The sequence below is a fragment of the Chrysoperla carnea genome, chromosome 3 (genome assembly GCF_905475395.1).
Source record: "Chrysoperla carnea chromosome 3, inChrCarn1.1, whole genome shotgun sequence".
In the NCBI taxonomy this organism is placed as follows: Eukaryota; Metazoa; Arthropoda; class Insecta; order Neuroptera; family Chrysopidae; genus Chrysoperla; species Chrysoperla carnea.
In genome coordinates, this window is record NC_058339.1 from 11,202,760 (window position 1) to 11,230,621 (window position 27,862).

At 28.9% G+C, this 27,862-nt stretch overlaps 3 protein-coding genes across 6 annotated transcripts in view; all 3 read left to right on the plus strand.

Annotated features, from left to right (window-relative positions):
• Positions 1-8,601, plus strand: part of LOC123295846 (titin-like) — a 54,272-nt gene extending 45,671 nt beyond the window's left edge. Inside the window, exons 11-18 of the mRNA XM_044877308.1 lie at positions 453-710; positions 829-3,207; positions 4,106-4,755; positions 4,878-4,916; positions 6,010-6,382; positions 6,537-6,950; positions 7,905-7,966; positions 8,119-8,601. Coding sequence (XP_044733243.1) covers positions 453-710; positions 829-3,207; positions 4,106-4,755; positions 4,878-4,916; positions 6,010-6,382; positions 6,537-6,950; positions 7,905-7,966; positions 8,119-8,350 — 4,407 coding nt within the window. The 3' untranslated portion in view covers positions 8,351-8,601. The remainder of the gene's footprint in view (positions 1-452; positions 711-828; positions 3,208-4,105; positions 4,756-4,877; positions 4,917-6,009; positions 6,383-6,536; positions 6,951-7,904; positions 7,967-8,118) is intronic.
• Positions 8,602-10,838: 2,237 nt separating this feature from the next.
• On the plus strand, positions 10,839-11,495 carry LOC123296416 (homeobox protein 2-like). The gene is made up of 2 exons (XM_044877884.1): positions 10,839-11,191; positions 11,262-11,495. Exons 1-2 carry the CDS (start codon positions 10,916-10,918, stop codon positions 11,457-11,459), a joined length of 474 nt encoding a protein of 157 aa, XP_044733819.1. The 5' UTR covers positions 10,839-10,915; the 3' UTR covers positions 11,460-11,495.
• A 1,948-nt stretch (positions 11,496-13,443) lies between these two features.
• Positions 13,444-27,862, plus strand: part of LOC123294668 (formin-like protein) — a 116,843-nt gene continuing 102,424 nt past the window's right edge. For all 4 annotated transcript variants that reach the window (XM_044875772.1, XM_044875770.1, XM_044875774.1 and 1 more), the window contains exon 1: positions 13,444-14,095. In XM_044875772.1, coding sequence (XP_044731707.1) covers positions 13,925-14,095 — 171 coding nt within the window. In that variant the 5' untranslated portion in view covers positions 13,444-13,924. The remainder of the gene's footprint in view (positions 14,096-27,862) is intronic.

The window sequence follows — 27,862 nt, forward strand, 5'->3', positions numbered from 1 at the left end:
ATTACAATTAACATATTTTTATGAACTATTTTTTATTGTCTTTTTATTATTATTACTCACATAATAGCGAAAGTTCTAAGTATCAAACAAAAAAGGGTAATTAAGTTCCGAAACGATGAAAGAATAGATTTCGATGAATGCTCAAATAAAGGCTTATTATTTTGAGAAATTAACAATTCATTTTTTTAAACCATAGCGATTTTAACGCTAAGATATTAGCGAGTAAAATAAATGAAAACCATATTTGTTAGACTCAGCTGATTTTTTCATTGAATAAAAAGACAAAAGATGTATCACATATTACATATCTCTGATACACACAATTTTGAATGCCTTTTTCTTTCACGTTCTTTTTAAATTAATCTCGTAGGTATAAACACTCAGAGTTTTTATACCCTTTATACCTCGCAGGTATAAACACTCAAATTTAACAATATTTTTTATTATTCCAGGTATGTGAGGAGACAATGGCTGCTCACAAAGAACGATTGAAAGAAATAAGTAGTTTAGTTAAGGAAATAGCAGCGAATGTTGGCTTAGATGAAAATACACTATTGCAAGGGGAAGTTGCAGCGCTTGGAAAACAACTAGAAGATGTCAGAGAATCTATAACCACATTAGCGGATGTAGCAGAAACACGTGCTCAATCAAATGAAGACTGTAATGATCAACTCAATGACACCAAAACATTCCTAAACTCTGTACAAAAGGTAATTATTAATTATAATTTCATTTCTAGAAATATTCTCGATGGTAAAAGTTATCTCAAAATATTATTTTCTAATAGCGAATATTGAAAAACAAATAATTTCTAATCTTTTTTTACAGACTTTAATCGATGTTGATAAATCAAATGAAAAAGATACCGAAGCACAGTTAGTCGCCTTACGAAATCATTTACTCGCATTAGGAAAAACAGAAGGCCAAATACAAAATATCAAAGAAAAATCATTAGACTTAGTACAAAATACGACGACACAAACATCTGTTGTTGAAATTTTACATTTATGGCAAAATGTATTCCGTGAAACATTCCAACAATATCATCGATTATCAACACGATTAGTACGTAGCGAAGATGGGGCAGCAGCCTTACGATTGTGGCAAGAATATTTACTTCATGTTCAATCGTTCCTCTCTGGTAATATACCAGAAGATTACAATGGCCTTACCGAACATCAACATTTATGCGAAGTACACCAAAACTTATTATCTAGTCAAGGAAATGTATTGCTCTCAAAGAATAAAGATACTGACAATAAATTAGGCGGAGGTTTAGTGGATCTCTCGGTTATGGAGCAATTTGATTCACTCACAAATTTACACAATGAAACATTAGCTAGAATAATGGAACGACATAGTGAAGTTAAAGATCGTATTGCCTCTTGGGAAAGCTATCGAAAAGATCAAGCAAAATTATTAGCATGGTTAAAATCAACGGAAAAAGAAAAGGAAAGATTGCAATTACGATACTTACACTTACGCCGTGTTCCAAAAATATTAAACAGAATCAAATGGTTATTAGAGAAAATTCCTCTTGGGGAAAAACAATCCGAAGACTTGAAACAACAACAGAAAAAGATCCTAGCGTTTTGTGATGATGATGCATTAGCGACATCGATACGTATGGAGCATGCAGCCATCGTACAACGTATTTCAAATTTACATGCAGGTCTTGAAACATGGCGTGATTTTATTGAAAAAATTCTTCGTATTAATCAAGAATATGATTCACAAATTACACAAATCCAAACAACTTATCAAGATATTCAACAAAGTTTACAAAGTTCTCAATTTGAAAGTGGAACTGTTTCACATTCTGGTATACAAAATAAATTAGCTTTACTTCGAGCCCATAGAACGCGTGTGACAGATACATCGAAAGACTTAGAAAAATTAGGTATAATACAGGAACAATTGAAAGAATGTGTCAGTCCTTCGGATATGAAAATGATTAATCAACGATTATGGTTATTGGTCCATCAACAAGGTGATTTGGATCATCAATTATCTTCGTTAATTCATTTACTTGAAGAACGATTTAATTTACGGGCTATGTTTGAGACACGACAAACAAGATTTATTAATTGGGCTTCGCAACTAGAATCTCGACTACAACATGAAACTGACAAGGGAATTATTCAAGATCCTGAAGAAGTAATTAAAAAATTAGAAACTGAATTGCAATCCGAATTAGGTTTAAAAGAAAGAGAACTTGAATGGATACTTAAAACGGGACAAGAACTACTCGAACAATGCGATAATCAACCAGAAGATCGCTTAATTTATAATAACGTACAGGGTAAATTAAATGAAGTCCAAGATATTTGGCAACGATTGCAAGATTTAAGTAAAACGAAAGCAAATAAAATTCATGATATGATACAAACAAAATCACAGCTAGAAATACGTATAGCGGAAATTCGAGCATGGCTAAAGTCTGTTGAATCAAAGTTAGCAGCTCCCTTAATATTTGAAGCATGTACAAAAGATGTGATTGATCGAAAATTACAAGAACATGATAAATTAAAGAAAGAAATTGAAAAGGAAAGTGGAAATATTGGTGATGTTTTAAATCTATGTGAATTATTATTAAGTGATGTTGATACATGGAAAGTGTATTTCAATACAGATTTTATACGATCAGCTGTTGAAAATCTAGAAAAACGTTGGAAATTAGTCTGTGGTGCATCTGCAGAGCGTAAACGTAAAATAAAAAATGTTTGGACTTTATTACAAGAAGTATTACGTTTAAGTTTAGACCAAGAAGAATGGTTAATGAAACAAGAGAAACAATTACAAGAAATGGAATCATCGATGAAAACACTATCACAAGAACAAATTCAAGATCGTATTCGTCGATTAGAAAATCAAATGATTGAAATTGAATCACGTGGTCCAGCATTAACAATATTAGAACAAACATATTCCAGACTTGCCAAAGCTAGTGGTTTAGAATTAGAGAATTTACAACAGTTAACATCCAGTGTTCGAATTATGTTAACTAGATGGCATTCGTTAACACCTAGAGCGATTAATATTTTACAGAAACTTAAACATGAAATTGCTATTTATAGAGATTTTGTAACGGCACATGGTAAAGCTGTTGTTAGTTTGACACAAGTTGATGTTCAATTGACACAGTTGCAACATCTTGCTGGCCCTGAATTGGAGGCATCTCCAAAGCATCGCCTTCAACAAGTTGAGGTGAGTGATCCTTCTTACAATATAATTTTTACGCTTTTTATCTTAGCAATACACTTCTAAAATTTCAATTCGATTTTTCAAAATATTTTTGAGTTATCAAAGTAACAAAGTAAATTTAGGGGTAGGAGTCTGGTATAAATCCGTTTTGTAGCTCCTAGAACACTATTTAAGGGGTTTTGAAAATATTTGATATATATTTATTTTTTTCCTTGCTGCTTAAGGCATCTCCAACACTGTTCGGCGAACAGAGTCCCCTTTAGTCCAAGTGATCTGAAATTCGGTGTATAACAGTCCTACTAAGCAGAAGGATGTTATAAAAGTAGTGGCTGATTCCCAGGGAAAAAACCGCCTTTTCAACATTTTTAAAATTTTATATTCCTAACTGGGTTGGCAATCGTTATGTAGGTTGGGTTAGTCTCAAGGAGGCGTGTGTTGGGAGTTTAACTTCCCACCCCCTTTATGTGTTGTAATATTTTGTATACGGTTTTACGGTATTTGAGGGCGATGTGCACCTCCATAGGCTCTCCAAATGAAGCTAGAAATTTGAAAATATGTGTGTCAAGCTAGTGTCATGGAAGAACCTTTTAAGAGTGTCTAATTCCCAATCGCCCTCTCCTTATTTTTAAGTCGAAAAGTCATGGTTTTTTCGCGGTTTTTACGCGGAAAAACCCAAAATAATCTTATATATTATTTCTCTAGCTTGTTTTTTACTGGGTATATTTTTGATTCCATTATCAAATTCCATAATTTACATCATCATTTTAAAGTTTATCGTGCTGACTAATGACGAAAAATAAACTCACGGTCTAAAAATGTACCGCTTAGAAAAAAAACAGGCTAGAAAATGATAATTCCGCATGGGTCAAGTCAATAATAAAAATAATAATTATTTTTACAGAAATTAGCATCGGAACTTGAAAGCTACAGTACACATTTACAAAATGCTGATCAATTAGGCTCCTTAGTAATACAACGAGTTCGTGAAGATGAAATTCCATCAATACAAGAAATGATTGACGAATATCAACTATTATGGAAAGACATCTTAGAACGAATAACACATCTAAAACAACAAATACAAATACAAATCAAAGAACGTGCTGATCTAGCGAAAAAACATAGTGAAGTCGATGAAAGTGTACAAGTTGAAACATTGAAATTCGAACAAGATACTGCTGTCCAAGTAAACACATTACCACCTCTAGTACGATTAACATCAATCACATCGAAAGATGCATATATTTATGAATTAGATTCAGCAATTAGAGAATGTACTGCAAATATTGATTCATTTGAAGTGTTAGTAAGTAGTGCAATGCCATTACAAGGTAGTCCAGAAATACAAACGAGTGGGAAAACATTAGCAAAATTAATTGCTACTTGTCAATCATCTGTTGAATTAGTTAAACATTTAAATCAATTATTATTATCGGAATCGAATTGCACTGATGAACAAGCACGAAGTATCGAAGTACAAAATTTAATAACAAGATTTGAGGATATACTTATACGAGCACGTATTCGAGAACAAAAAATTCGAGAATTAAGGTATTGTATTTGTTTTTTTATTGTTTTAACTTTTGATCAACTGTTTTATTCACTTAATATAATAATTTTTCTAAAAACTAACCTTTTTTTTTAATGGTGTGGTGCTTCCTTTATTTCCGCAGGTCTTCTTTGGCTGATACCTATTCTTTTATTTGTGAACAGTGAGTGATATTTTTTACTAACATTTTTCTTTTAAGAAGTATGCAGAATGTATTTTTTCTAATAAACATTTTTCCACTTCATCTCTTCTAAAATAATATTACAGTACAAATATTTTATTACATGATATCCGCTCAAAATACCTATAAATTTAATATTTCCCATGTTTACGCAAGGATTCTAAGCTTTAACAAAATAATTTTTTTAGCAAAATATTTGAAGCACGACCTTCTTAACATGGAGATCTGTAGGTCTTACATGGAAGACAATGAAACCTTCATTCATGTTATTTGCACTTCTACGAACTTACAGGGGATCAGCTTTAGAATGTTTGGGTCCGAAACCTTGGATCCTTCAATCTCAAAGAAAATCCCAGCCGAGAGTAGGGATTCTGCGTTGGCGTCTGGCCTCTACAGAATCCTGCAGCTTCATTTGCTTAAAATAGCATCTCTTACTCTGGGGACAGGATCTTCTCAAGGAGGGCACTGAGTAGCCCCTTGGTCTAAGTGCTAGGCTATTATTATTATTATTACGCATTGTCCTACAATAAAGTTTAACAACGCCTAATTAAATCAAGAAATAGGGGGGCCTAAAAAACACAAAAATACCTGATTAGTTTTGTTTTTTTAATTTCTTTCATAGGATTGAAAGTAGGTCATCTTCAGAACCCCTTTGGAAGTCGAATATGACCAACTTCAATATTTTAAATAAATAAGTAGAGACTCAATTGTAGTTAGACACCAAAAAGAGACTGATTGCTTGTTTGTCTGCTGAAAATCCACAGTGAAAAGGGCCTTAATTATTGCATTCTTATATTCTTCTCGTTTCGCTTGCTTATCTTTAGCTACTTGACATTTTGAATAAAACAAATCCTAATTTTACAATGAGCTACACTAATAGGCTTAAAAAAACTCTTCCGTTTAGCGTAATATAGGAATCACTAATAACTTTTAACACAATTATAAATTCATGGGTTTCAAACATCTTATCTGACACTATTCATTGCTTTTATTTACATTCTGGATATTTATAAAATTATTAATTTTAAATTTTTGACCATCGAAAATAAATTTGTTTTTTGTTTCAATATTTTAGTGAGGCAGGTCGATTATTATGCCCATTGTGTACACGGCGAAATTGGCAACAACTTGAAAACGACTTGTGGCGATTAGAACAATGGCTTTTATTTGCTGAGAGTACACAAGAAAGTCAACATTCGGCTCCATCGAATATTGAACAACTTGAAGATGTCATACAAGATCATAGAGAATTTTTATTGAATTTGGATAGTCATAAAAGTATTGTTGTTTCATTAAATATTGTTGGAACACATTTAGCAGATCATACTGAAGATACTGCAAGAGCCGATGATTTACGTTCAAGATTAGTGACTATTAACAAGCGATGGGATACCGTTTGCTTGAAAGCAGCTGCTTGGCAGACATTGTTACAAACAGCATTAATGAGTGTAAGTTTATGAGATATTATTATTTTACTAATAATAAATAAGGCTTTTTTCAAATCTTTATACAATTTTGCTCCTCAAAGGATATCTTAAAAAGTCTTAAAAATCTTTAAAAATGATAAGTATTATAAATTAAGAAACTTGGTTTTATTTACAGAATCACGAGTTCCATCAAACAATTGACGAATTATGTACATGGTTAGAAAAAACTGAAATCAGTATACGAGCATCAGAACCAGTTGACATAACAGCAGATACATCTGTGATTGATGCAAAATATGAAAAGTTTGTTGATTTACGTGCAGAATTAGAACGTTGTGAACCACGTGTGATGAGTTTACAAGAAGCTGCTGATCAATTACTACGTCATTCTGAAGCACCAGATGGTGCAACTTTAATTCTAACAAGATTAACAGATTTACGTCTTCGATTACAATCACTTAGACGATTAACAGGCGTGTATATATTAAAATTGGGTGCTGTACTTGGTAGAGATCCTAATGAAATTGGAATTACTTTAGCAACACCAGCTTCTAGTGTTGGAACTTCATTACATAGTTTATCATATGATGTAAGTTTTTTTTAATTTAATTTACGCTGCACATACTTAAAAAAAAAAGTTTATTTCAGCGTACTTATATCAAAACGAGTAAAGACAATAAATCAAAATCTCTCAGAATCCAAATTTTCAGAAAGTTGAACCAAAAGTCATCTGCTATAAGGAAAGAAGAAAGAGTTTCTTTAGTTGTTTTGATAAAAGTACGTTTTTTTGTTAAAATTGAAAAACACCATAATTATATTCACTGCTGCTCAATTACACGTAATAGAATTTAAGTAAATTAATATTCGAACACTTTCTACTATTTTGATGTAATTTAAATATATATATTTAGAATAAAATTCGATATTAAAAATTTAATTGCATGGTGATGAATATTACAGTCAAATTTGGTTAATACAATCATGTATTTTTGAGAAAAATTTCATTCAAGTTTTTCTTAATAGAATTTAGATCTTTAGAATCAATCTCATGTTAATAAAAAATAAATTGTTTACGTTTTTAGTTCCTGATTAACCAATTTTGACTCTATAATCATTATTAAGATTTTTGTAATCATAAATTAATTAGAGATTGTGCAAAAGTTTGTATTGATATTTCCTAAAATTTCGATGTCACAACCAATGAAAGAAAATGTGATTCTAATAAAGATGGATGTTTTACTTCCAAAAAATTGCTAATAGATTTTTTATGAAGGCTATCACGATCATTATTATAGTAGGAACATTGTTAAAAAGCAAACGTGCGTAAACCACGGGTCGTGCTAGTCCTCATAGTCAATCTACTATCTTTCAGTAGTTCCAATTTAGACAACCAGATTACTTAACATTAATTTATCAGGAGAGTCAACACATTTGTTGCGCAATCTCTATCTTTGAGACAGTAAAATAAATAATTTGTATGCACAGTTAAAGTATGTATATGTATTTGCACTTATTTGCATTATTATTTTTTTCTTTTATACAGCTTCTGGATCAAGCAGCTGCCACTGGATTCGATACAGCTACTCAAAATGATCAGCACCAAAAGTAATTGTTTTTTTTATTTTTATTTAATATTTTTATTTATTTTATTCGTATAACGTAAAATCTAAATAAACACAATAAGCGAAGCACATTCAAAATATTTCTAAATACTTATTGAATATGTATTAATAAAATCAATTTTTTTATTTCAATAGTGGCAGTACAGATGACGCTGAAATTAACACATCCGTCTTACGTCGAGGTTACCGTTTCTTGGGACGTGTCGTTCGTGCATCACTTCCAATTCAAGCGCTGATGCTATTACTATTAGGTGTTGCCTCACTTGTGCCAACAGTCGAAGATGATTATTCATGTACATTAACAAATACATTATCTCGAAGTTTCGAGCCCGTTTTAAGATACAATAATGGGCCACCACCTGTTTAGTAAACACTTTTTTTTCGAATAATTCTTTTGTACCTTGTATACTTCAACATAATTCCATTTTAAAATAATTTTCAATTCTTCCGTCGTCAATGTTTTTTTTAATATCGTTTTCTTTCAACGTTTTTTTTTTATTGGCTTTTCTTAGTCTTTGAGATGATTTTTTTTAGATTTAGTGATACTTAAACTCTAAATAAATGTTCCTCCTGCTAATTCGTAAATAGTTTTATAAATAAATAATTTAAAACAAATGTGAAACTTAAAATAAAAATTCGTTTTCCGTTTTGATTCATAATTATTCATTTATATAAATCGCGTAATTTCACATTTGTTTTAAATTTCTTTGTCGTGAATTCTAAGAAAAAAAAATGCAAAACAGCGAAGTAATTTTTTTTAAATTGGGATCAATCTAATTTTAATAAAGACGAGTCGAGAAAAATTTTTTTTTAAGAATGAATAAAAATAACGCACGAATTTTGAGATACTAAATCTTTTTCAATTTTCTTTAAAATACTCAATTAGACGACCGATAAGGTCTTAAATTTTTTATAAAATGTATAATGGCTTAAAAAAAAAGTGCATTAACGCCTTTTAAATATTTCAAAGCACAATTAATTTTTGTAATATTTTATATAGAAAAATATAATAAAAAAACCGTTGTTTTGCGAGTGATTCGATTGTGATTTTTTGAATGAAGATACCTAATTAAAAATATAAATTTTATATTATTTAATGGAGTGGAACACATAATTTAATATCAAATTTATAATTTTAATTATGTAAAATAAATCAAAAATAAAAATATTGTTTTCTAAAAATATATCTCTCTCCAAATTAAAATATCCAAGCTCTCCCATATTTTAATTTTCATTTTTTTAAATATATACTTTTCAAAACAAAAATATCTCTCCCAATGTTTTTTGTTTGAAAATTAAATTTAAAAATAAAGTAGAAAACAATGTTTTTATTTCCAAAAAAAAAAAAAATGATTGCCTTATATTTAAAATTTTTTTTTTTTTTGTTTAATTTTTATTAATATGTATAAGTCCGATTGGTCCAGGTGCTATTATTATATTATATTATTTGTTATATAATCGTTAATTTTTTCATAAATATATATTATATAAATAGATTATTATCAAAATATCCGCTAGAAATGGTGGAAATATAAAAAAAAATATCTAATAAATGTAGTACGCTTTTGTTAACCAATTTTATCTCCCTGAATTCGCTTAATATATTTATAAGGGACAAAGTATGATGTAAAACTGTATGAGATTTTGTTTTTTTGATAAAGATAAAATCTTATCCATTATTACCGCGATGTATATGAAATATATATTAATATATAATTGTATCAAATACTGTCCTTGATTTCAAACAAAAATTTATTTATGTTATCGAAGGAATGTTTTATATTATACAAAAAATTTATAATTTTAGAAAAAAAAATGTTTTATTTTAGATTTTTTTTTGTGTTTCAAATTATCTAAAAACAGATGCACAATATATTGTCGAAACAAATAATTAATTAAAAATTGCAATTAATTTAGTAATTTAATAATTGTTTTTATATTTTAATTTATCCTTCAATTTACAAATTTCCTTTTCATTTTCCTTTAATTAATAATTTTCCATTCATATGGTACACTTTTTCATGGAATCGCCCAAATGATATTTACTTCGACTTCTCTGATTCTAGAAAACATCGATAAATTATAATGATTACATCATTCCAATTCAAACATTGTTGTAGATATTTTTTCGAACATTTCACAAGAAATATATCTTTTAACCATTTCCTCAGAAAATGTTTCATTAGACTTGGCGTAATTCGGATTAACATTTTGATTGTCTTTTATATCAATTCCACCGGATATTTTTCAAAATATTGCTTACGTATTATTTATTCGATCAAAGTATAACAGTTTTTCTTATATTTTTTTCTAGATACAATCAAAGTTAATAAAACATGAAAGTTCAATCAATAATCGATAAAAATAAAAACTGAAAATAATGTGGAAGGAGATTAGATATAACAAGGAGCTTTAGTTTTAACATGATATGAAATATACCAAAAAGCCTTATAATTATGATAAAATGCACAAGGTTGGCCTTTGATTTAATTTATTATTTCATTTTTCTTAATCTGTAATTATGCTAAGAAATGAAAGTTCAATGTTTGCTATTATTAGTCTATTTTTAACCAAGTCTGTAGTCATAATAGATTAAATGTGCCTTCGTTTTAAACTAACTTAGGCTCCATTTTTAGCAGCCTAAGTTGCGATATTTGGAGTCTAAATAAGTAAGCCAAATTTTTCATATATCATAACTGGTCAATGACTTTAATTAATTGGTCAGCAATCAGGACATTTCTGTTAGCAATAATAACATTCATTAGTGGTCTATAAACTTAATACTAGTCTGTGGGTGTATAAGCAACTACTATCGGCTTTAATGTATTCGATATAATTCTTTATGGTTATGTTTTTAAAATGTCAAAACAAATAGAACTTTTGTCAAAATGTTAACCACATAACATTTGTTTTTTAATAAAATTATAACAAAATGCAAAATTCGGGCTCCTTTAGAGACCAGAAATATGGTATGAATAGAAGTGATAATTCAGATGATAATTTTATACGGTTTAATCAAACACCACCTAGTGGTAATTCATTTTCACCAGACTACAAAAGTACTCCTGTAAGAAATCGAAGAGGCAATAACAATTGGCGCGGAAGAAATCATTACAATAATTATTCACAGAATGATAGTGGAAATTCACCAAATTATAGTCGAGGAGGACATCAAAACTCTTATAGAAAAAATAGACCTTCATTTAATGTAAATAAATTATTAAAAAATTAATTCTTGTTTATTCCTAATAATAAATGATTTTCGATTTAATTTTCAGAAATCACGAGATGATGTAGATATTTCATGTTACTACAGTCATGAGATGATTGAAGATCCATGGCTAGAATTAGAAGAAAAACAACGTAATGATGAAATTAGAGACGCGAAATTCGATGAAGACAATAAATCAACCACATCAGAATCTAGTTCAAATAACAGCGACGTTAGTTCTACAAAATCTGGAGATGAAATGTAGAATAACCGTTTACCAATATTAAATACTAATTTATTTTTTCAAAGTTGTTTTATTATTTATAAATAAATTTTACACTTCGAATAAGTATGAAATATTATACTTATGTTATAAAAAGTACAAAATACATATTTTTCATTTAATTTTAATATTTGTTTACTTTTATTTCTATAAAACATTCCACTCATGCATACATTTTTCCAAATACATTCTGTCAGATCTAAGCTTACATATTGGGTCACATGGCTCAAGGCGCCAAATTTTGGGGGCGTTATGTTAGTCCCACTTTCTTATGTCATAAATCACTCTTCTGTCAGGGGGTGAGAATTAAAATAACATATAATATACCTTTTCTTTTACTTATTTGTCACTTTTGGTTCCCATAACAACTATTTAAAAAAAAAGTCATCTCGGCATAATTACTTATTTAATTAAAAATTAATCGGAACGCTACTTCGGGATTCGAACCGAGGTACTCTTTAACCGGAGGCGACTGGTCTAGCCACTACTCCGCCTTTGATATATTATAATTATCAATAATGTAATATAATTTTTTTAACTACTCAACTTTTTTCAATAAACTTGTTTTCTTAAATAAACTTTCCTATAAATGAATAATTGTAGTAATATTTTGTTAGAAATGTAGGTTCTGTTTGATACTGAGCATACTATAAAAATTTCAGCTTGATATCTCTTTTCGTTTTTGAGTTGTCGTGTTTACGGACGGACGGACAAACGGAAATGGATTAATTATATGTGCTATCAATATTTATTTCTAAGCGTAACAAACTTGGTACTAAAATTAGTAAATCTGGGTATATATTTCATATATACAGGTTATAATAACTATTTCGTTGAAGATAAGCAAGCAAGCAATATCATATACATATATGTATAAACAACTGTGTATATTGTACAATAATAAAAACACATGTGCATTTTAGTGTGAGGAACTATTCAACCATATGTAAACCATCTTCATCTGTGTAAGTACGTATGCACGTTTAGCGCTACTACCCAATAGACGGACATATAAAAATAATGAGATTTTCTGGAACCAGAAATTGTAAAAAATACTAATATAATTCGGGCCTGAAGAAAAAAGTTGAGCTAAATTTAATTACTTCTTGATATAATAATAGCAATATAGTAAAAAAGTCGAAAGAAGAGGCTTGGTTCACTTTACACAGTAAAGTTTCATTCCTCGGATTATAAAAGAGGTGGCCGTCATCTTGAAGTGAAGTCAATTATTTTGATAAGTATCGAATTCATTCGACAATTCAATATTTATCAAAATAATTGACTTGAAGCTATCTACAAATTTTCATCTCTCTATTTTTTATATGTTTGAAGAAAATTGACATCAAAGTTTTGCCCTAATTTCCTCTCTCACGAGAAAAAAATGATGTTTACCAAAAATTGTTTCAAACAAAAGTTGTTTTTGTTTTATAAGGAACATTTTTATACATTTAAATTTGTGTTCTATCTCTAACAGTTTAATATAAGCAAAACTCCAAATTTAAACATTTCTATAAACCATGTAAATTTTTCAAGCATCATATTTCAAAAACAATTAAACACACGGAGCTGGGGGTTGGCTTCAAATTTAATATACTTTCAAAATGATAGTAGCAACTAATATCATAGTTTTTGAATTGAACTGCTAAAACTGAAAAAAGTACGAAAATTTTGCAGTTTTTTACGGATTACCCAGGTAGAACAACGTTATTTTGTTTGCAAAACGTAATTTCATTATTCCCTAAACTCATTTTGTATTTTCACACTTTCCTAGACGCCAAAATAAAGATCTGCATAAAATTAAATTTGTAAAAAGCACTTGTAGACTTTCGTCAATCCGTGGGGATATCTCCATTCATGGGGACAGCCACCCTTCGTGTATATCTGTGTATGGATGTATATGTGAATGCATATGTGTGTTGTGTATGTACAATATCCTCAGCAAAGCAAAAGAGTGGTAACTGTTGAGTGAATAGCATTAGAGTAGAGTGCTGCGCGTTGTAATACACAGAACAAGAATAATTATTTAACTAAAAGCGGTCTCCGATCTCATACTCATGGAATAAACAGTCACAGTTTATTACAATTCATAGTTGAAACAAGTTGTGTGTGCATTTATAATAAAAGACCCCGTAGAACTTTGTGTGTTCGAATATAAAAATATAAATATTAACACAAAATAATATAATAATATCGTGTGTATCGTTCGTTGTGTATAATAGTAGGAATCGCGTAATGCAATACAGGAATGTAGCAGTAACCTGTTGCTTTTATTCGATTAATTCTTTGTTTATTTTAATTATGTAGTTTCAAGAATAAAAAAAATTATGTTTTATATTGTTTTTAAGTGATTCATTTTTATTTCAAAAAAAATTAATTATTATTTTAAGTGCTTTTATTTTTATTTTATTTAAAGTGTTTGGTGTTTTGGTTTTTTTTAATTGATCATCATGGGATTAACAGGATCTCGTAGTGAATCGCCAACTTTGTCAGCACCCCCTGATTGTATTGGGGGTGTAACAACACAAACAAAACAACATCATGTGAGACAACCAAGTATTCGTACTAAACAACCAATGCCTGATCCAAATGAACTTGAAAAAAGATTTACGAAAGTTTTGGTAAGTTCCATAAAATGAATCATTTATAAATATTTGATCAAAGTTTATAAAAGAGTGATAGGTTATTTTTTTTAAAGTTTATATCAAGATAAAATTGCTTTAATGTTAGTTTTTTTCTTTTGATTTTTTACTTGCTTTGCCATGAGATGAATAATTGATTATTTTAATGATATTATGCAATCAATTAAGCCGGGAATTATAGAATAGTTTTTATATGAGAAATCTCGAATTTTTTTTAATATGGCTAGGGAAATGTTCGAATTTTAAAGTCCTGTGTGATTATAATCGATGGTTACAAGTTTTTTTCTGTGTTTATACTTTGGCTTTGCCATGAGATGAATGATTGATTATTTTAATGATATTATGTAATCAGTTAAGCCGGGAATAGTTTTTATATCAGAAATCTGGAATTTTTTTTAGTATGACTAAGAAACTGTTAGAATTTTAAAGGCCTGTGTGGTTGTAATCGATGTTTACAACACGATGTGTGCAATTTTTGTTTGTGTAACTGACAATTTTTTAATTGTTTAAAATTATTTATCATTTATATTATTGGCTAATTTCGTAACAGTCATTTGATATGATTATATTTTGGATTACGAGATTCGAAATTACAGAATCAATACTTATGGGTAAACTGGTGCTACATCACTGCACCTGTTTGAATTATTTTGATATTTTGTACGATTTATATGTTTTACTCTCGAAGTACTAGAAAGGAGAGGTAACGATAAGGCTTCATTTTTGTCCCAGAATAACGAAAAGAACAAAGTTTTACGATTTGATGTTTATATATTCTGACTGAAAGGAGACTGCGCCCCCTAATTAAATATATTTTTTGAAAGAAAAAAAAAAACTAGGACGTCAAATTTCAGCGAAATCGTAAATTTTGCTCAAAATATTAAGTACATTTTGTTTAAGTAAGATTTCAACTTTTTTCAACCTTGGATAGAATTCTGTATTTACTTTACAGATATATTGTTTTTGATAGATATAACTTTTGATAGATTTGTAAGTTTTTTCGAAACTTTTGTATTTTAGTTTCGAAAATTTCTTGATTAATATTAGTATTGCAAATAAAAGTACATGTTGTAACAAGAAAATCGCACTTGAGTTTATCCGGTTAGGATCCACTTTCTCCCGAGTTCTTTCAACCCCACTCCCTTCGAAACCACCAAAAAGTTTTCCTGCCACTATTTTTCACGGTTAATAAAAAATTGGATGCTTTGACTTACCATTGCTTCCAGATGGTTAGGATCCACTTTTTCCCCAAGATTTCTACACTCCCTTCTATTTCGAAAATGACCGATCTGCCATATTTATGTCCTATGAGAGAAAATGTTCCACATCGACTCAGGAGCTTATTTACCACATTGCAAAAAGGAAACGTTCATGGATTTTTTTTACCTGCTTTATTTTAGAATAAAAAATTTTTATGTTAATTAATTTTCATGGTGACCACAGTACTGGAAAACCTGGGAATTTTGTAGAAGAAGACAAGAATCAGAAAATTTTATTTCTTTCGTAGCAAAGTTCTAATCTTGGGTCATATTTAATATTTCGATGTTCCCTGTTCGTTATTTGTAAAATTTTTTCGTTCCACTTTCTTTCATATAATTTAATCATAAGAATTTTTGAATTATTCAATCGGAAAATCCGAAAAAGTCAAGGAATTTTCTTTTGAAAAAATAGTGATCACCATGATTTTTGAGAAAACTTATCTTAAATCCGGTACAGTAGCAACATTGCATTAAGAGTTGCATCTCATCTTGTATTATGCAATAATATTTTTGTGAAATACTTTCACTTATAAACAAACACATGTTGTTTTTATATTCTGAATAAAAATATTTTTTGTTATAATAATAATTATGATGTCTTTTTTACAATAATAATTTTAATTTATTATTAAGATCACTTAAATATGAATTACAACGACAAAAGGTTACATTTTATATTTTATCAATAAAAAAATTAGGACAAATACATTTTTGTTGAATATTTCACACAAACTGAACGTAAAAATATTTTATTTTTTTAAGTATTTATATAACGGATATTGAAGTTTGTTTGTTAATACTTCTTCTAAAGATTGTAGGGAACATACAATTTTTTTTTAAATCTCTATCTATTTATATATATTATAAATGCGAAAGTAAGCATGTTTGTTTGTTTGTTTGTTACGCTTTCACGCTAAAACTAGCAAATGGTTTTTAATGAAACTGTACAGGAAATATAGCTTATACTTCAGAATAACACATGAGCTATAATTTATCAAGATATATTAATAAAAAATTAAAAATTAATTTAATTTGACATTACCATAAATTGCAGATTTCTGTAAAAATAGTCAATATAAAATATTTCATGGCCATCTTTTCTGATATACTCAATGAATAATTACGACTATTATACATTTAAAAAAATAGAAAACCATACATATATTTTGCCTGTGTAAAACAATCCTTACCATTATTTCGAGTGTTATAGAAAGGGGATAAGCGAGAGCAATCTTTATCAATCTTTACTTTTAAACTCAGCGAAGCGGGTGGGAATCATTCTAGTGTTATTATAAAAACATTTTGCCTTCGTGATAATACCCGGAGTTGAAATTTGTAAAAATAAAATATAGTATTTTATCTATTACTAGCTGGGAACTACCCGCTTTGCTGGGCAACATCCCCACTTGCACCCCTCCCTCCACATTTCCTTGCGTTGGATAACAGTTTTGTAATGTACACGTCATGCTCTTTTATTTGATACCCCACTTAGGTATATTTGTAAATATTCGATATTTCCTTCCCACTTTCTCGCTACACCTTTCTACCCTCCGAAGGTTAAAAAAATTTCTAAATGTAATTTAAAACATTCTGACCAAGTTTTGAACTATTAAAAGCCATAATTGAAAAATATGAATTTTTTATTCATGAACACCCCCGCAACCCCCCTTGTGGGTGGAATTTGTTCTTAGCTGACCTCTACTTGGCAAAAGGAATATTCCTGCCAAATTTCAAGTCTCTAGGTCTTATAGTTCCAGAGATATCGTGATGAGTGACTATCTATATCTATAGAAAGTCTTCTATATATTTATAGATTATCTAACCTATCTCTACATTTAAAAAAAATTTATTTTTTTCAAATTCTTCAGAAATTGTTTGAGCGTGATCAAAATGCTCATAACGCGAGTGCCGACGGTTTAAATATTATTTAGGGGTTGTGATTCCAGTGGAAAAAAAAAACTACAAGTTTATCGGATATTTATTTAGTTATGTGAATAACGGTAAATTGTGTTCTGGCCTTGGATTTTAATCGGTACATGATAGCATTTTGCTTCAGATGTTATTTATTTCCTTGAAATCATTATGTTTATTTTTATTAATATAAGTTTATACTTGCATAATTGCATTCTAGGTAAACTTTGACATTTTATTATACAGAATTCCTTAGATAACGAAAGATAAAATAATACCAGCAAGATATTTCCCATAAACCTCTGCAACTGTTGTTTAAGCCATTTTTTCAATACTTTCAATAATTAGTTTTTAATATTAAAGTAATACAATATTTATCACAGACCATTTCCGAAACTGTCATGATGTTGTGCAGAGATTATATATTGGGAACCACTGGTTTTAAGGGTGTCCATTTAAGATTTCAAAATTGACCATGCTCTTGCTGAAAAGGTAAAGTTATTTGAAACCACATATGTTTATTTCACATTGTGAAAAGATCGTGACGGCCTTTCAACTAACGATGTTTGATGAATAGGTATTAAAGGAGATATGCAAGGATTGAATAATACTAGGAATTTCAATAAAACTTTTTATAAATACATTTTTTGATTAACAAAGTTTCCAAAAATCACAAAAAATTCTTAGGTAGATCCTCGGGCTTTTTATTATTATTTTATCGTTCAAAGTTGGCTGAAAAAAATGATGAATCTTATCCTTTTCAATTGGATATTTCTATATATAAAATTTTTAGAGAATGTGATAAAAAACTATCTAAAATATTCAGACAATCTTGTAGTTTATAATAATACCATAAAAATATAAGGTTGTCAATCATATAAATCAAAATTTTAATTTAATTGTAAGTTCATCGAAGATCCATCATTTGATGCACAAAGACGACTATAGTTAGAGTATTGATGATTGTAGAGCGATATCTATATTATCAAATTTATAAGCCTCACTTGCACACAATATATTATATATTTTTGTAGTTGCGTGGTATTGTAAATCCAAAAATAACTCATTACTTGCTTTATTTGACATGAAAAACAATAATCATTACATTCTATGGTAATAATGACCCAATTATAGAAGTTTTTTTGATGAGAATTAAATTTATGTATCTTTTATTACAATTATTCTTTGTCGACAACATTATTTAAATGACTAAATCGATGTGACTGTGTAAATTAATCGATTTATATGAAATAAACAATAAATTAATATAAAAAGAGTTCATCATATTATTATTTATATTGTATTCCGTATATTCGTCAGTCAGCACACTCACTCATCAGTCATAGAATTATAAAATGAAATGTTTTTAAAAAGAAATGTTGTATGAATGAATGAATACTTATTTTTATTCGCTGATGTCATTTACCGGAAAGTTTTTAATCGTTTATTTCCCACTTCATTGTATTATTATATTATTATACTATAAACCAGTGATTCCTAAAGTGGTTCATATAGATCCCCAAGAGTCCACAATGGCCTACAAGAGGTTCCTGTAAGTGAAAAAAGAATTAGGGGATTCACGATAGTCGATCTTATATGCGAATGAACTTTTCATTAATCGAATAACCTACATCTTATTACAATTAGATATGAATCTCTATCTCTATCACTATCTCTATTTCTCTATATATATTATAAATGCGAAAGTAAGCATGTTTGTTTGTTTGTTTGTTACGCTTTCACGCTAAAACTGGAGAGTGATTTTTAATGAAACTGTACAGCAATATAGCAATATAGCAAAATTTATATTAATTTAATTTGATATTACCATAAATTACAGATTTCTGTAAAAATAGTCAATATAAAATATTTCACGGCCATCTTTTCTGATATACTCAATGAATAATTACGATAATCATACATTTAAAAAAATAGAAAACCATACATATATTTTACCTGTGTAAAACAATCCTTACCATTATTTCGAGTATTATAGAAAGGCGATAAATGAGAGCAATCTTTATCAATCTTTACTTTTAAACCCAGCGAAGCGGATGGGTATCAATCTTGTCAAAACACATTTGAAGAAGATGAATTTACAGAAATTCAATATTAACTAACCAGTGAGTCTACACAAAAAAACCGAAAAACTTAGCAAGTGGGCTACGAGACAAAAAAGTTTGGGGATCTCTGCTATAAACTGTACATTACAGATATTAATGCTTAAATGAAAATGTTATTTATTCCTTTATTAACATTATAGGTATCATATATTCTATTTATTTCTAGGGCTGAGATCACACATTCTACTTTCTATTATTGTGTATGAAAATAGACTGAACTTTAAGTAAAAGCGAGCTCGTACATGATTAGATCGGTGTTACCGAAATGTCAAATGAACTCTACAAAATTATGGTATCCATATAGTTTCATTTCTGATTAAGCAGTCATATATACTTCGTCATTTGTATCTTATGCCTCAATCTTAGACCTTACTACTAGGGTTAGTACAGACGGAAGAAAATCGACTGATTACGACACGACTTCTGTGCCTCTCTAAAATAAGAATAACTATGTTTAAATATCTTAAGTAGTACTAGTACTCAACAACTCTAAACCTATTATTTGATCAGCAAATGTATTCTCAGCTTTATGTCAAATACATAATTCGATCAATGACATGTTATTATTTTCAATAGTTATATCTTCAATTGTTATAATATTAATGGTATAAAGTACATCTAATTTTGTTTTTTACGCGAATTTTATTTAATGCGATTTTAAACAAAAACATTTCATACCTTTTTTAAACGATTTGATTTGATTTTATGTGACCCAAGAAAAATAAATCTGTTTATCATATTATATTGTTTTTTTAGCTGTTTCTTCACTTTTCGAACCAGTTTCTTACGTTTAATTTATATTGATCAGTCGAAAGTACGGGTGATGTTTCACTTAATCTCTTTGATAAGTTATGTTTTCTATAAAAATAATTTTTCACAGGATGTCAATTTTTCTAGTTATTCGAGAAAAACTAATGAAAAACGTGATTTTTTCAACGGCAAACGGCAAATATTTCAATCGTGAACAATTCGAAATAATCTTCAATGATACTTTTTGCGTAGAATTCATCCCTGTGTCGATTCCCGTTGTTACTTTCACTATAAAGTTTTCCACCTTCTGGATAAAATCACCAGTCGGAACCATATAATTTTTGATCTAGAGGCTGAAATAAGCTTAATCCCAAATTTTTCTTCTCGTATAAGTACTGGAGTATTATAAATAATATCAGCATTTAAAACAGTTAAATGAAACTTTACCAACCCAACAAAATGAAAAAGTATTGTGTACATTTAATATATGCGGGCTAAACAATTTCTTTCTTATCGTATCGATTTTGAAAACATTTGTATGATGTAATTGATATTTTAATTGAATTTACATTTTTATGTATAATAAGTAAATAAATATAATATATAACTAATAAACAGAATAGAAATGGTACAGAGTGTTCCCATTCCATAAAAAAAAACCTCTTGAATAGCATAGCTTCATCATGAAGGTCATATTTCCCCTTCATTAGCGTACAGCGTACACAACAAATATTATTAGTGGCGATTCGTAGGCATAACAACATTTTATATACAAATAATATCTGATAATAATTTGTTTTGTAAAATATCAACACTGTTTTAAGAGTTGTACTATTATGATTATTTATTTTTATGATAAATATTATACATTAATAATGAACATCGTCACGCGTATCAGACCATAAAATGAGGACAAGGAAGAAGCACTTATTACTATAATTAAGCATTATAAGCACACACACCGTTGTGTTGGCTGATGGCTGGTGGCTGGCTAATATTATAAAGGTAGATAGAAGCTTTCTATCAAGTTTTTCTCTAAACATATTTTGTTCAGTAGAATGTTGTTGAATACATAATTTAAAATGCAGTTAACACATTTTTTTGTAATGTTAATATTAAAATTACTGTTGCTGATATTACCGTGTGGATCTCACGGTAATGTCATCAAGGTGTTTGATTCTAGATAAATTTACACAGTTCGATAAGTCGGGAGAATGCGCTTTATTGTCTGTTCAATTTGATACTTGCCAATAATTCAAACAAAGATTCATAATACAATTTCCTACAGAAGAGATTTTCTTGTTGGAATATGTTCAAGGGTATGTTCCGAATATAAACCCAAGTTGGCGTGACGAGAAGGGCACGACCTGTAGCCACTATTTTGGAAAACTTCATCTTATCGGCTTAATACCTGAATTTTTTTTTCTGCAATTTTCTACAGAAGGGATGTTCTTGATGGAATATGTTTAGGGGCATCCTCCGAAAGTAAACTCAAGTTGACGTTTTAGAAAACACTTTTTATCAAATATTTCGTGAACCGTGCATTGTACGACAAAAATAGTAGAAATCATTTTATTTAAAACTTTTTTCTGTATAATGCATAGGTTTTTATTTATAGCGCTCCAAACTTTTTTTTATGGTTATTGCTAAATAGTTTGTAGCGCTTTAAATAAAAGTTATAGAAAATGTTATTATCTTCGAAAAGGATCCCTACTATTTTTGTCGTACGATGTATTGCTCGTGAGATATTGGATAAAAGGTGTTTTCCAAAATGACGACTTAAACTCGCCTCCGAATTTAGGTTTATATTCGAAGGATACCCCTTGAACATATTACAAGATTCCCTGCTGAAGAAAATTGCAGAAAAATAGTACCCGGTTATTGGTCGATAAGACCAGAAGTTTTTGCGAAAAAATATTTAAAACAAAAAATGTTGGTTCTAAAAAACTAATTTAAAGACAAGAATCTTGAGAAATCATACAATTTCGAGTTCTGATAATATTTGTAAAGGGGGTGGAGCAGTGGTGTATCAAAATGAATGATAACACAAGTATGATTAGAGGGAGGGATTAGAGGGAATGACACACAATTATGAATTCTAGTTTATTAGAAAAAAAAAAATCGACTGATACAATGATACAAGATCGACTTAGGTTTATTTAAATAATGAAAAACTGGCAAATGGTTTACGTCTACGAGATAAAACAAGGTTTGGGAACCAGTGACTTGTATAGGTTTTTCTGGATGTTTAAAAAACTAAAATATGTATGTAATGGGAAAAAGTTGAAAAATAATAAATGAACAAATTACTGATTTATCAATTCTATCTGACAGGTTCAACTACAATTTTATTTATAAATACAAAAAAAACTGGAAACATATCTTGTATTATTGTACAAAGATTACGTGAGCTACCGTTGTAACGATTGTTTTTACTCTCTCAAATATAAATTTAAAATTCCTTTAACGATTTTATACAGGAAGAACGACAGTTCCATTATATTAACACAACAAAAAGTTGTTTTTCTCAGGATGAGTGTATAATAGTTTATTTATATATGATATATATTTTGTAAAAACATTTAACGGTGTTACTTGAAATTTTTTTTTACTTAATTAATAAAAAATTACACTAGTTTACATGGTTTTTAACCGACTTCAAACAAAAAAGGAGGAGGTTATCAATTCGACTATATATATATGTATTTTTTTTTTTATGTAACCGCAGAACTTTCGACTGGGTGAACCGATTTTGATAATTCTTTATCCATTTGAAAGCTGGGGCTTCCCGTGTGGTCTCATTCCATTTTGGTCTAGTTCTGAAAACGGCATCCATGAGAAAACTATAAAAGTCTTAAATTTGCATTAAGTATGCACGACAAGAAGATTCGATGATTCTTTTGTTAGTGAAAATTAGTGTACTTAAGATTCACTAAAAATCAGAAAATTTGACAAAAATAAAACCGACTTCAAAAGAAAAACTTTTCCAAAACAAATTAATATGCACTAAAAAATAAAAAATAACGATAGTATAATGTAGTTAAAATTATTGTTATTTTTGGAGTCGGTGTCAGCCAAGCTAATGTAGGAAACTGTTCTGGCAGAGTTGTTTCCTTGACTGACACCGACTCCAAAAATAACAATAATTTTAACTACATTATATCATCTTTTTTTTTACTTTTTAGTGCATATTATTTTGTTTTGGAAAAGTTTTTCTTTTGAAGTCGGTTCTCTTTTTGTCAAAAGTTTTTTTTATTTAAACCCCGAACAAAACTTTTTTTTAACCCGCAAACATCGTTTTGTGATAAATCCTGTAAAAGTGTTCAATAGTTGATCCATTTCATGCTATCGCCTATTTTGATACGAAATTTTTTCACCGAGCTACTCACTATCAAATCATATTTGACGCTTTTGACTTTTCTAAATATTTTATCAAAAGCTTCTTTCATATAGGTAAATCATCACTGAACATGGCATTATTGTTTTCGTGTAAAAGTAAAAGCTTCGAAATTGTTTTAAAAACAAAGTTTAATTTTCAAAAAGCTTAATTTAAGAATTTAAAAGAAGGTATTTTCTCGACATCCAAATGGTGGCTGAAAGATTTCTAATCGACCTTAATTTCAGAATATACAAACAACAGTTTAAATTCGAAAGTATTAATTTTGCTTGAAGTAGTAACTACTATTGGGTAAAATAAGCTCATATGAAAATGAGTAAAATCGTAATTTAAAGCTTTTTTTTTTTTTTTGGATTTCTGGTAAAAAATATTACCGAATTCGCTTTCAGAATTCATAGAAGAATACGGGATAAGTTTTATCATCACATGTCTCTTAATTTGCTGTAGATACACCCATTCAAAAACCTAAAAACTCGGAAAAATTTAAATTTTCTTAAAATATGCGATTATTTTTGATGGCAAGTTTCTCAGGATTGAATATAATTGGACAATATTTATGATATACTTTGTAAAAAAACATTTAACGGTGTTGCAAAAAGTCTTTTTATATGAATAACAAAAAAACTACCTGTATTATTAGCAAGCTTTATGATCCATAACGTGTAATGTGTTCGGTTCGGTGCTGTGTACGTACGTAATGTTATTATCATCATCGGATAATTTAAAAGTAAATATTAATAATTTGAAATTGAATATTATCGTAAATTTTAACCGTTGCTTTTTAAGATAAAATATTGTGGTAGGTGGATACTTTAACTTACGTACTTAGTATCTGGCGATGATGCACTTTTGTAATAATAATCATGGTATTTATTTTACATAATGTGTTTAATATTATAGCCACTCAACACTGCACAATTACATACTATAGTCCAAGAGCTGGTGGAACATTTACAGCACAGATTTGATCCATCTAATCGCAAGTCTAAATGCAAGAGCCTATTTTGACTTGACAGATTTATTATCTAGAGATGCATCGTGACTTATACATTACATTTTGTATACAGCTAGTGTTCAAAAGTATTTCTAATATAGAATCAATGTTAAATATTATTTAATATAAAACTATATATAAGTACATATACTCTGTGTCATAAAATATGCACAGATTTTACCAAGTGATACCATGATCGTCTGCGTGCACATTTTGTGACGCAGACGATACATACCTTTGACTATAGGATTGTGAACTAAGGTGTTTGTATATAAGGATGTCTTGTTCGTAAATGAGCAACATGGGTCAATTGAGTCTTGAGTCCGTAGGACGCATCTTGTAAACCGTTAGAGATAGAACTAAAGTTTAAGGATGTATGAGCATGATAGTGAGGGCACAAATTTAAAAATAGATATTTTCAATTTTGATGATAAATTTATATTATTACTTGACGATATAAGACGAAAAGTAAGAATAAAATTTTTCGATATCTGGCTTAATTTTCAAAATATCGAAAATTGAAAATTTTGTTTAATTATTTAGCTTTCGATATTTCGAAAGACACCAAGACACATATCGAAAAATTTATTCTTATTTTTCGTCTACATTCATGAAGTTATAACAAAATTCATCATCAAAGTTGAAAATAAGATAAAAATAATTTCAACCCTTAATCTACCCTGCTCTTACATCCCTTATATGGACGGTGACACTTAGTTTTTTTCTTTTCTAATTCATTGCTAATATGCTTACTTTCTATTAAAAAGTTTTTTTTTAAAAGTTTTTTTTTTAATTTGTTTTCATTCATTCCAAATGAAAATTATCAAAAACTTCCAAAATATGTCGTTTTTTGAGATTCCTCCATAAGAGCCAATGTATTTTATATCGATTTTTAATGACTTTTTTCTTAAAAATTTGCACGGATACCTAAGCTGAAATTTTAACCACATATTCTTTGAGTAAAAGACTACCTACAAAGAAATTTTGAGCCTTTAAATCAAACATTGTTGTCATGCTCATACATCCTTAAATGTAAAAAAAGTTTCTTTTGTTTAGAACATTTTTTTTCGTAAACATCACAGTTTACCTGTGAGGTCGCAAATTATATAGTATGTAATATATGGGAATATCAGTTTTATATGTGTGACATGTATGTATGTGTAATGTAGCAGAGTAATCAACACTATCTATATATGGTATTTCAACAATTAACTCAGTCAATAGTTTGTTTTCACTTGTTTTCAATTAAATCTGATTGAAACTGATGATGCTCTTTTGACCTCTAATTTAGACATGATAATACGTTTTAAATGGTCACCCCATTGATAAATTGAATAGATCACAGATTTAAAAAAGCTATTAACGAAGGTAGAATGAAGGGTTGGGTGTGCATTATTATTATTATCATTTTAATATATTACACCGTATTATAGATACTAATCTAAATTAGACGACTTTTAAAAAACAGGTTATGTTATGAATAAATTACATACAATAATAATTGTACACTTAACTCAAATTCACTCCTAAGGTATCAACATTCGTTGATTAGATCAACAGCCGTTTATATATTCATAAATTATAGCCAGCCAGCATCATTATATTATATTTTACTAGACTATATATATGTTTACAAATGTATAATATCATGTCTAATATATCTCCTCTTAAAACAGTAAATTTGAACTTGAAATAAATATTCTAATAGTCATTATTTTATAGATACTGCTTAACTCATTATAAACAAATTAACGGGAATAATTCAAATGAAATTTATTAAATTTTAAAAACCCCCCCACAAATTTTTTGGGTAAGAAACCTTCAACTCGAAGTATTGTATAAGAACACTCTCTCCATTAAGGATGTATGAGCATGGCAACAATGTTTGATTTAAAGGCTCAAAATTTGTTTGTAGGTAGTCTTTTACTCAAAGAATATGTGGTTAAAATTTCAGCTTACGTAACCGTGCAAATTTTTAAGAAAAAAGTCATTAAAAATCGATATAAAATACATTGGCTCTTATGGAGGAATCTCAAAAAACGACATATTTTGGAAGTTTTTGATAATTTTCATTTGGAATGAATGAAAAAAAATTTTAAAAAAACTTTTTAATAGAAAGTAAACATATTAGCAATGAATTAGAAAAGAAAAAAACTAAGTGTCACCGTCCATATAAGGGATGTAAGAGCAGGGTAGATTAAGGGTTGAAATTATTTTTATCTTATTTTCAACTTTGATGATGAATTTTGTTATAACTTCATGAATGTAGACGAAAATTAGTAATTAAACAAAATTTTCAATTTTCGATATTTTGAAAATTAAGCCAGATATCGAAAAATTTTATTCTTACTTTTTGACTTATATCGTCAAGTAATAATATAAATTTATCATCAAAATTGAAAATATCTATTTTTAAATTTGTGCCCCCACTACCATGCTCATACATCCTTAACTCATTATAAACAAATTAACGGGAATAATACAAATGAAATTTACAAAATTTTAAAAACCACGCACAAATTTTTTGAGTACAGAACCTTAAACTCGAAGTTGAAACTCTCCCCATTAAATTACGTTTTTCCTTAAAGTATTTTGAATATCGTTGCCAGTTCGATATGTAAAAACTCGCATCTGTTTATTTTTTTTTGTAAATTTCAAGTGTCACCTTTGATTAATTGCAGCTCTTTTTCTAACTATAAGTAAAATTAGTCTTAAAGACTTATGTTTAGATTCCACTTTTTCTTGTTACGAATAACTCTGTAGAGATGTTTCATGGATAATCCAATCAGAAGGGTACAAATTGAGTATTAAATTTTAAAAAGAATTTTTTTTTTTGATTAAAATTCATATAAAACATATTTTTATAATATTTAAAAAATATATATATTCAAGTAATAATAAGATTAATATAATAATATAACATTGTAGATAAAAGTAGAAGAATATAATCATAATATTGTAAAGAATTCGATACCTACAATACCCTAAGAATGTTGAAAATCCACCTCACTATAACCATAACCGACTCCTCTTAATAGGTCTATGGCCAGCCGTAGTATTTCACACTAATTTAAAAAGAACGACGCACACAACTTATGTGAATTAAAAGGCTGTTATCGAGCTAATGTCAATTTTTTCCGTATCGAAAATTTCCATACCTGGGGAGGAGAGTGACTTCTTTTTTTGGCGATCCGGGAATCAAAGTAACGTTAAAAACACGTGTTCAATAGACTTTGTTCTTTGATTTACGATGTTGCCACAATGGGGGTCATGGTTAGAATGATCATATGGTTAGGTCCTCGTTTTCGGGCT